Source organism: Amphiura filiformis, chromosome 19 (genome assembly GCF_039555335.1).
Source record: "Amphiura filiformis chromosome 19, Afil_fr2py, whole genome shotgun sequence".
Taxonomy (NCBI): Eukaryota; Metazoa; Echinodermata; class Ophiuroidea; order Amphilepidida; family Amphiuridae; genus Amphiura; species Amphiura filiformis.
The window spans coordinates 57,235,098-57,246,762 of NC_092646.1; the positions used below are offsets into that span (position 1 = coordinate 57,235,098).

The window sequence follows — 11,665 nt, forward strand, 5'->3', positions numbered from 1 at the left end:
TAAAAATAACAATTATAATAATCAATTTGATTATAACAAAATTTAGGAGTGATAAAACTATTGCTTTCAAAATGTGTACACAGGTAGTAGGTCGCAAAGCCCGGTATGTTAGCCTCACTGATACTTGTTCGACAATGCTGAACAAAATCCGAGGGCGCTGTTACGGAAGACTGATAGCAACAAAAGATGTCTAACCTTAGATGGCCAAACCTTAGACGTCCAAGATGCAAATAATTAATTACATAATTACATTAATTAATTAATTACATAATTAATAATTAATTACTTGCATAATTAATTACATAACAAATTAATTAAATAATTAATTGATTACAGAATTAATTAATTACATAACAAATTAATTAAATAATTAATTGATTACAGAATTAATTAATTACATAATTAATGAATAACATAATTAATGAATTACATAATTAATTAATTACATATTTGATTAATTACATAATTAATTAATTACATTACACAATTAATTACATAATAATTAATTATATAATTAATGAATTACATAATTAATTATTCACATAATTAATTAATTACATAATTAATTACATAATTGATGAATTACATAATTGATGAATTACATAATTGATGAATTACATAATTAATGAATTACATAATTAACGAATTACATAATTAATGAATTACATAATTAATGAATTACATAATTAATGAATTACATAATTAATGGATTACATAATTAATGAATTACATAATTAATGAATTACATAATTAATGAATTGCATAATGAATTACATAATTAATGAATTACATAATTAATGAATTACATAATTAATGTATTACATAATTAATGAATTACATAATTAATGAATTACATAATTAATGAATAACATAATTAATGAATAACATAATTAATGAATTACATAATGAATGAATAACATAATTAATAAATAACATGATGAATTACATAATTAATGAATTACATAATTAATGAATTACATAATTAATGAATTACATAATTAATGAATTACATAATTAATGAATTACATAATTAATGAATTACATAATTAATGAATTACATAATTAATGAATTACATAATTAATGAATTACATAATTAATGAATTACATAATTAATGAATTACATAATTGATGAATTACATAATTGATGAATTACATAATTGATCAATTTCATAATTGATCGATTTCATAATTGATCGATTTCATAATTGATCGATTACATAATTAATCGATTACACCATTAATCGATTACACAATTGATCGATTACACAATTGATCGATTACGCAATTGATCGATTACGCAATTGATCAATTACGCAATTGATCAATTACGCAATTGATCAATTACGCAATTGATCAATTACGCAATTGATCAATTACGCAATTGATCAATTACGCAATTGATCAATTACGCAATTGATCAATTACGCAATTGATCAATTACGCAATTGATCAATTACGCAATTGATCAATTACGCAATTGATCAATTACGCAATTGATCGATTACGCAATTGATCGATTACGCAATTGATCGATTACGCAATTGATCGATTACGCAATTGATCGATTACGCAATTGATCAATTACGCAATTGATCAATTACGCAATTGATCAATTACGCAATTGATCAATTACGCAATTGATCAATTACGCAATTGATCAATTACGCAATTAATCAATTACGCAATTAATCAATTACGCAATTAATCAATTACGCAATTAATCAATTACGCAATTAATCAATTACGCAATTAATCAATTACATAATTAATCAATTACGCAATTAATCAATTACGCAATTAATCAATTACGCAATTAATCAATTACGCAATTAAGCAATTAATCAATTACGCAATTAATCAATTACGCAATTAATCAATTACGCAATTAATCAATTACGCAATTAATCAATTACATAATTAATCAATTACGCAATTAATCAGTTACGCAATTAATCAATTACGCAATTAATCAATTACGCAATTAATCAATTACGCAATTAATCAATTACGCAATTAATCAATTACGCAATTAATCAATTACGCAATTAATCAATTACGCAATTAATTAATTACACAATTAATCAATTACACAATTAATGAATTACATAATTAATGAATTACACAATTAATGAATTACACAATTAATCAATTACACAATTAATCAATTACACAATTAATCAATTACACAATTAATCAATTACGCAATTAATCAATTACGCAATTAATCAATTACACAATTAATCAATTACGCAATTAATCAATTACGCAATTAATCAATTACACAATTAATCAATTACACAATTAATCAATTACACAATTAATCAATTACGCAATTAATCAATTACGCAATTAATCAATTACGCAATTAATCAATTACGCAATTAATCAATTACGCAATTAATCAATTACGCAATTAATCAATTACACAATTAATCAATTACATAATTAATCAATTACATAATTAATGAATTACACAATTAATCAATTACATAATTAATCAATTACATAATTAATCAATTACATAATTAATCAATTACATAATTAATCAATTGCATAATCAATCAATTACATAATTAATCAATTACATAATTAATCAATTACATAATTAATCAATTACATAATTACAAAAGTGTACAACGAAATTCTTGGTCGTCCAAGATGCATCTTGGACGTCTAAGGTTAGACCACACGTTAGACGTGTAATCTTAGGCGTATTTTGATGTTATATCGGCCATCCATACGTTGTCCCCGGTTTTGGTACAATGATGCAAAACGGATCATCAGGCATTGTTTTAAAAGTCCCCTATTCCACGCGGCCGGTCCAGTAAATAGGCATTTTAGGTTAGATGTTTGAAACTAAAATGTAAGCAGCACCAATTAAACACGCTCATCAACTAGGACGCGGTTCTGTGACCCTACGATCTCTGAATGTAGGTTAGTGAATTATGACACCAATATGAGGCTATTTTGGCTCATGATGTCGATAACTGTCTAAAAAAACTGGCGGTATGAAATCTAATTCCATGCATTCAAAAGTCATAGCTCCTGTAAAACGTACAAGGGGACATTTTACAATACCCTCCCTCCCATCTTATTACGCATCATTCCAACCCCCCCCCATGCCACGGTTTCAGTTGGTGAGAGGACCAAACATGCTATCCCAATTGCTGTAATCTTTAGGAGCCGGAGCAGCAGAAGCTGGAGCGGTGCCACTAGCATGTTTAGCGCCAGATGAGTTGTCCCCTGATGTCGGTGTGATCGTCGGCGCTGGTTCACAGATGATCAATGGAGCCACTTTGTTCTGACGTGAGATCTTAGCTTTCAAGGATTGAATGCGTTTACTCCGCTTCTGCTGAAGAACCTGGAAACATTAAGAAGGTGTACGTTTTTCAGTATGCGGAAAAAGAGGTTTTGACAAACAGAGAAGCTGGAAATGGCGAATGGTGTGGGTACATTTTTTTTCGACCAGAAAAAAAATGGAAGGTTGTGACGCCCCCCCCCCTGCTTCCGCCACCAATGATGAGAATAAGAAAGAACAACGAAACAAAGGGGAGAGGAAGACAGATAGAGGAAAAAGGATAAATGAGACAAAAGCGGACTTTTGGGGGGCCTATATTGCATACCGGCTTGTAAATAGAGAGGGAGATAGAGCGGAAAGGAGGGGGGGAGGGCGAGGGAAATAGTTAGAAAATATACTCTTTGAGGATAAAGAGAAGAGAACTTAAGTAGACAAAAATACCACAAATCATTCACTGACCTTGCTGCGTCGTTCTTCTCTTTGCTTCATCTTGTCCAGCCTTTCTTGAAGCAATTCCTGTTTGAGGGTAGCAGCCACTGCTTCCTTGGCCAATATCTTCGCCTCAAGGCTGCACTTGGACCAGTCATCGTTGGAGTCAACCACGGTCTTGTTTGTCTCACGTCGGAGGTTATGCTCACGCATGCGCTGATAGAACTTGTTTTCAAGATCCTAATAAATAAATTACAGAAAGTCAATTTTGGGTAAATTCGAAGGTGTGGTGTATAAAAATTATATAATCCCTTTAGAAAACCCGAAAATCTTGAAATCTTATAAACAAATAGCATGTTTAACAGATGAAAAGTGGGAGCGATGGAGAGGCGCCATGTTTTGGGCCAAAATAGCCTACACAAATTGCAACATTTCACGCGCTTCGCGCGTACTGGCTAATGCCCTTTTTAAAATCTAAAAACTTGGCCACTTGAGTGCACATGCCTTCCTCACGGTGCGTGTGGGCCTCCAAATTTTGGCATGGCCCAGGGCCCCCAAAAGGTAAATCCGGACCTGGGGAGAGGGAGGGGAGGAGGGGAGGAGGAGAGAGAGGAGATGGACATGATGGAAGGGAGAGAGAAAAGGGGAAGGAGATATGGTCTGAGGAAGGTGACTCTATGATTATTTTGTTGTCTTTAGACTAGAGATTAAAAATATATAGCACCTCAGTCTTCAACTTAGGAACACGATAGGTGACCTTCCAACAGCATATTTTCGTAAATTGCATTTGTGATGCAGCACATCAAAAGGGGGGTTTTGCAGTTGATGTCAATTTTGAAAAAGCATCCCAATTTCTAATAATTTTCTTTATTTCTATTTTAATATATTTTGAAAATCACTTTGCCGCAAAGTCCCCACTTTTGATGTGCTGCATTACAATTTAACATTCTGTCTTTTGTCTAGCAATATTAGGCCTATTGCAAAATGATTAAAAAATGAGGTCTGTGAAAAGTGTCTTTCCGCAATGAAACAGGCTGTTTTCCCAAGAAATCCTTCTGATGATGACTAACGCTAATTTTCTTCTCTCATTCATTACCTCTTTGCGCTGCTCAGCGTTCCTCAATTTGGCCATTAATTCTTCTTTCTTCTGCTCCTTGGTCTTTCTAGCCTTTGGTGCCTTGATCAACTTTGCCAACCTAGCCGGGGGTTTCCGTTTGACTGATGGAGCATCTGTCACTGGTACTTCAAAGGAACATCCTGAGGGAGTTGCAGAATCCACGATGATACCGCTTGATCGAAGATCAGCCAAAATAGCAGCTGACGTTGAGGGTTGATCGGAAATATCCGACTCCCTTTGCTGGACTGACTGTTCCTAAAATGAGCAATGACATGAATGATGGAAGAAGGCCAATAGTTTTTGTAATGTTCACCTGAGCGCACGGTTGTTTGATGTATATAGAATTGGCTTCATTATTAATTAAATGCAAACTATAGATGGCGCTATTTATCCTAAATCATGTTTTTTTATTTGCAAGGGGTAGGTGATTAATACTGCCAATTAAAACAGCTGGAATAGGTGAAACAAGCAACAAGGAAATTTTATAAACATATTTTATCAAACAATAAAAGGAATTATTTGCATTAAAAGCTTGAAAGAGAAATTTCCAGTTATTAAATAGCGCTACCAATTTTGTTATTAAATGATACATTTTATATCCGAAAAAGCTTTTAAAAATGCTATAAATGTGAATAATTTTGTAAAAAAAAGGGGAAATTAAAGTTGAGAATGACTCAAAAACATCTGTATACATTAGCATGATATCACATTCAGCTGTTTAAGCCTAAAGTTTGGTTGTGCATGATGTTTTGTTTGAAAAACTAATAAATGATCCCATCAAACAACCGTGAGCGACGCTACAATAAAAATGAAATGGTTTTAATTAGAACTATAAAACGGAGCATCCGATAATGTAATGTAGAACCTGACATAGGGCCTAATCTAGAACCCGTACGTGTTCTAAAACGCTTAATAATCATTGCATTTCAGACCTGAAAACGGTTCTATATAGAGGCAAAGAAGAACCCTTGTTTTGTTTTGTTTTTGTTCAAGTATCAGGAACCATTTTCTCTTGAGTGTAATATAACACTTTATGTCCAAGAGGTACGAGGCGCGGTCGCGGTCAATAAGTTCGTAGAACAAGGTTCTTGAAAGAGTGCTATAATAGCCATGATAGCCAAGTTCTTAATTTCTATCTCACTCTTGAACATGGTAAACATTATACAGAGATGCAAAAATCGAATATTTTTGCAGTAATATTTGAAGCTTTCAAATGAGACTAAATTCATTACCGTCTGACAAATTGTTCTACGAACTTTTTGACTGCCCCTTGTAATAGGCAAGAAATGTCACAAACGTTATACAGACCAAAATAACACTTGTTACCATAGGCAACACAAAAAAATACTTCGTAGGAAAATAATTATAGCCCAGAATATTTTATGTCTGCCACTAAAGCACAAGTGGGCCTTTACTCGGGCAGTAAGTCTCAAACACTTCAGACAAGTTCCGGCAGAAGCCTAATTTCGTACCCCCCCCTCCCTCACACACCCGAAAAACAGTCCGTGTGATGTCACAAACGTTTAAGGCCAAAAAAAAAGTTGTTTGTTTGTCCTCCACCGCCTCAGATGAAGGCCTGACCAATATTTTTTTTTATATAAAAATAAGTAAAATTCAATTTTTTTTCCCAGATTTGGAGTATCTCTGGACCTCTTTCATGGTTGAAAATTAAAAAAAGTCCACCAAATCAGTAAAAGACTATGACATGAACACAAATTATAACTTTAACTGCAGAAACAAAATGTGTGTTTTTTAAGTCACCATGAATTATTGTAGCATTTAGCTCTAGCAAGGTCCAGAAACACGCCAAATCCGAAAAAAATTTAAAAAAAAAAATCCGCCCGCCCGCACGTCCTCTTTCAAAGCTGTGGAGGACAAACAAACAATTTTTTTTTTTGGCCTTATCGACCTTCATTATTACCGACCCCTATTCCAAAAATATTATTAGAGAATGTAAGAAACTGGAGCAAAAATTAGTTCAAAGTTCCCCTTTTGTTTGTCACAAACGTTATCACATAGGCCCTAATTATTGACGTACCTTTGACTTGCTCTTCTTCTCAGATTCCAAGACCAGGACATTTGGTGGGGCAATGTCGATGGGTTCAGGTGTCGACGGTTCAACATCCTGTCAATGATACATTTTGGAAAATGGTTGAATCCAGGGGTTGCAATACCTAACCATTTTAATTAATCAATAGGCCCCATGTCGACTGACATATCGTAGCGTTGGCAGATAAAACACAAGCTGCGCTGGGCAAACAGTACATACGCAGTTTGATGATTGATAGTTAAATTAGGCTATGTGGGTTTTTTTTTCCAAAAGTTAATCTTTTGATTATTATTATCATCAGGCAATAAAAACAAAATGCAAATGAGCTACTTAAATAAAGCAATGAGTTACTTACATGTGTGCCTTTGTATCGTGGCTTAAATACGAAATCCAAACTTCTTATTTCTGACTTTCATTGCTTGGAGGGGCGCAGAATCGATGCTGAATTGGTCAATGTGACACCCCCTAAGGGTGGCGCCCGGGGCACGTTGCTCCCACCCCCCCCACCCCCTAGTTACACCACTGATTCATTGGATTATAGCATGCTTTACGCTTTTCATCTTAGCTTGACTTGAGCATTTTGCATTATGAGCCTGAGCTGGTTCATCAAGACCCGAGCGTGTGTCCATCCGGACTTAAATAAACAAAATGAGCTATAATTCATACCACCCTACCCCAAAGTTTGATTGAAAAACCCTGATCATTTATATTGTTTTCTACGAAAGTCATTGGCTAGGCTCCCAATAGTAGGCCCCTATGACCGCATATACCGGCCTACCTACATTATCAAATTTCACGGGTTTTTTAAACGTTTGTTAAGAGCTAACAATCGGGGGGAAAAGACAGAATATTGGAAGTGTAACAACGAACATGACGAAAGTGTCGTCTACATACCTTGAACACAATTTCTTTCATTATCCGAGGTGGCTCTAATCGGATTGGCACTACTGTTGTTTCTTTGGTGCAGTAAGTCCAGAATTTCAACCGTTTCGTCCACTTCGCATCAGTCTTTTTTTCTCTTTTCAGTTTGCTGAACTCGCAACCCATTATGATTTTTATGGGGTTTTTTTATCCGAAATTCGATGGCCTATATATATTGACAAATTATTAATTCTAAAAATTCTCTTTGCAAGCTGCTGTAACAATAATGATCTCACAGCGAAATGGTTTGTGTTGACCATCTGACCATACATAGTAGCGGGTATCGTAGTAACAACGCGTACACATCATGCACATCTTGTACGCGTTGTCTACGTATTTTACGCGCAACGCAAGCTGCAGTTTGCGTAGTCGCACACATTGCATCAGGGGTTGTGTGGCGCCCACAGAGGAGTAAGATAGACAGAGCGCGTACCACCAGTCAAAGTCCCCGTGTATTCTCGCATATTCATGAGGGCCGATTGTTCGATCGTGCTGTGTCTAACAATCACGCCAACGCTGCGTGCCTTTGCGTATACGCGATAGAGCGTTGCGTGCTTTCGCGATTACGCGATAGACCGTGAAAATACGCGGAAATTGCGTAGCAGTCTCGCCTGTCGCATTTCATGGAACAATCGGCCCTCATTATCGGATGAGCCGGAGACTTTGACTGATGGTACGCGCTCTGTCTATCTTACTCCTCTGTGGTGGCGCCTAAATGCACCTACTTCAAAATCCAATTCAGTTTCAATATTTCGCACGTCGCTCGCAAATACGAAGAATTTGATTATAATCAACTTGAATTTGGATAGACCTTTTTTTATAAAACTTATCTTTCAAATGACTATTTATGTTGAACTGCCCGAAAAGCGCGAGAAAATTTAATCAATGCCCAGTATCTACAGCTGATATCAGGTAGTTCACCAATGCCTTATATCTACTGCTGCATGATATCAAGTAAGTGCCCATCTATACTGCTGATATCCTGATATCAGGATGTTTATCAATGCCCTATTAGCTACTGCTGATATCAGGTTGTTTATCAATGGCCATCTCCCAGTGGGCACAGGTTAGGATTTCGACGTTGTATCAACGTTGATACAACGTCGAAATCTAACCTAACCTGATTTCAACCCGATTTCAACCTAGAGATTGGTTGAAATCAGGTTGAAATTTCAACGTCGATACAACGTTGAAATTTCAACCTGATTTCAACCATGTTTCAACCAACTTTCATCGCAATGCAAAAATTAAGGAGGTTGAAATCAGGTTGAAACTTCAACGTTGATACAACGTTGAAATTTCAACCTGATTTCAACCAATGTTTCAATGCACAACTTAATGACCTTACATAAAATATTATTAGGACGAAATATGCATATGCCTGTTGAAAGGTCGATAGCATTGAAATTTTACCCAAGTTTGTCTATATATCCAGGCCGCATGATCTAACGATTTAAACCGAACTTCCGTTCCCTTCTTCAAGTGGCGCGCGCGGCGTGCACTACCTCAAACACCGGGTGGTACGGGGTATGCCCCGTCGCCGCTCAATTGGCGGGCTGATGTTGATATGGGAATTCCTACAACATGGTGAAGTTGGTGCAAAAGACGTTCACAAACACTTGTTAGGGGGCTGATGCAAAAGGGTGGGAGGGGCTTTAGTTTTAAGGGTAGAGGAGGGGCCTTGAAAAAATGACTAAAAATTCTCCCAGGAAAATTGAGTTTATATGATTTTCTCTGGGATTGACCCATAATTTTCATGTCAAAGTGGGGGGAGGCTGAATTTTTAGAGATCTGAAAGGGGGCGAAAAACTTTCGCGATGATTTTTTTTTTGCATCAGCCCCCCTAACAAGTGTTTGCGATCGGTCCCTAATATGCCTATTCGCATATCTTCTAACTATTTTACTATTAAACCCGATCATATCGCCCCGGGGTATTGCCCGGGTATCACCCCGGCGGCATAGCCGGCGTCAGTAGCTATGAAATCGGCAGATCGAGGTCGGCACCCATACGCGGGAGGCAACCGGGTGCGGGAGTGGGTGGGCCGGCCGCATCATAGGCCTATGTTGTCGATCATAGTCGGAGAAAGCAGGGGAGAGTTAGGGGGGGCACGCCTCTCTAATTTTGTTCATGGGGACGGCAAGTGTTTATAGGTAGGCCTATACCGCACGTTTGCAAGATATTGTGGGTGGGTACGTACACGCGTGCACAATTGTGTTAACAAGCGTTCGCAAATGTTTGCGAGTACGCACTCATGTTTACAAGTGTTCATGGGTACGCTTGCGTACATTGCCGGAACGCACAGACGTTCGCAAGTGTTTGCGAATACGCACGCGCGTGCGCAATTGTTTATGGGTACGCATGCACATGTTCAAGTCTTTGTAGGTACGCACATGCGTTTGCAAGTTATTGCGGGTACGCACGCGCGTTTGCAAGTGTTTGCAAGTACACATATGCATACACAAGTGTTTGCAAGTACAAACGCACGTTGCGGGTACGCATGCCCGTTCCCAAGTGTTTGGGATTATACGCACGCACGTTCGCAAGTGTTTGCGTGAATACACTCGTTCTCAAGTGTTTATGCGTACGCATGCACGTTCGCAAGTGTTTGCAAGTACGCAAGCGTATGCGCAAGTGTTTATGGGTACGTAAGCGTATGCGCAAGTGTTTATGGGTACGCACACGCATGCGCAAGTGTTTATGGGTACGCCCTTGTGTTCGAAAGTTATTGCGGGTACGCACGCGCGTACGTTACGCAATCGAGTTTGCAAGTGTTTTCGAGTACGCATGCCCGTTCGCAAGTGTTTATGGGTACGCGAAAGTTATTACGGGTACGCATGCGAGTTCGCAAGTGTTTGCAAGTGCACACTCGCGTTCACAAGTGTTTATAGGTACGCACGCACATTTGCAAATTATTGAAGGTACGTACGCGCTTGCACAAGTGTTTGTGAGTACGCACGTGCCTTCACAAGTGTTTATGGGTAGGCCTACGCACACGCGAGTGCAAAACTGATGCCACTGCCACGAGCGGGATGGCGCATCAATCAATGACATAATGCCTTGAATGTGTCCGTTTGTTTGAACTTGATGTAGGATCTGGATTTGGATCTGGATCTGTGGAGATCATTTATAGGCAGGCAGTGAATTAATTCTGCATCACGCTAGAGTTGTAGGCTAGTCGGCCTAGGCCTATATCTGAAACATGTTGAAAAACAATTTCAAATGTTTGGATATTCGTTAGTTCTGGTCGCATTTTGATCTAAAAACATGTTTCTAATCCTAGATCACCATGTTTGGACATTCAAAAGTTTAAAAAATTTGGATTAAAATTGTAGTAGTATCGTTTTCGCCCAACACTTTTCGAGAACGGATATTGCCCAACATGCACATCAGTCAGTGATGCCAACGCCGCGCCTTAGGCGCACAATTGGGCTACTTGGCGATCACTTGCCGCTACTCAAAAAAGCATGCCGCTACTTGCCTAAAATTGGGCTACTTTTGTCAGTCTCAGGCCGCGGCAGCAATTTGATGTATTTTTCTTTCAATTTAGCCGATTTTCGGCGATTTATAAAGGTGTTGAGTTTTTTAAGCTCCAAATTGCAATTACAATGGGTTTTGTGACCATTTATTGATCGGTCGGCAACTTCCCAGTAAGTACCGGAAGTTTTTAAGTCAAGTGCTTTTCCGCCCAATTGGGTGTTTTGCGTTCTAAATTCAGATAAATCCGCCCAAATGTCCGGTATTGGGCGCTTTTTTTGGAAGGTTAAAAATTGGGCTACTTGAGAATCCTTTACCGCGGCCTGGCGAGTCAATGTGCCGCGCCTTGACGCTGAAAAGTTTTGGCAACACTG

At 37.5% G+C, this 11,665-nt stretch overlaps 1 protein-coding gene across 1 annotated transcript; it reads right to left on the reverse strand.

Moving 5' to 3' along the window:
* Positions 1-3,129: 3,129 nt before the first annotated feature.
* LOC140140682 (uncharacterized) lies at positions 3,130-7,942 on the reverse strand. The gene is made up of 5 exons (XM_072162440.1): positions 7,790-7,942; positions 6,884-6,970; positions 4,825-5,100; positions 3,759-3,968; positions 3,130-3,362 (listed from the first exon to the last, which is right to left on the reverse strand). Exons 1-5 carry the CDS (start codon positions 7,940-7,942, stop codon positions 3,132-3,134), a joined length of 957 nt encoding a protein of 318 aa, XP_072018541.1. The 3' UTR covers positions 3,130-3,131.
* Between the last annotated feature and the right edge of the window lie 3,723 nt (positions 7,943-11,665).

What these genes read in the sequence shown, in the direction of transcription:
- LOC140140682 (XM_072162440.1), bottom strand. Translation starts at nt 7,942, where the DNA reads ATGGGTTGCGAGTTCAGCAAACTGAAAAGAGAAAAAAAGACTGATGCG. An exon ending in AGAAGAAGAGCAAGTCAAAG is followed by an intron (nt 5,101 to 6,883) that starts GTACGTCAATAA and finishes TGCTCATTTTAG; the next exon opens with GAACAGTCAGTCCAGCAAAG. An exon ending in ACGCTGAGCAGCGCAAAGAG is followed by an intron (nt 3,969 to 4,824) that starts GTAATGAATGAG and finishes TTTATTTATTAG; the next exon opens with GATCTTGAAAACAAGTTCTA.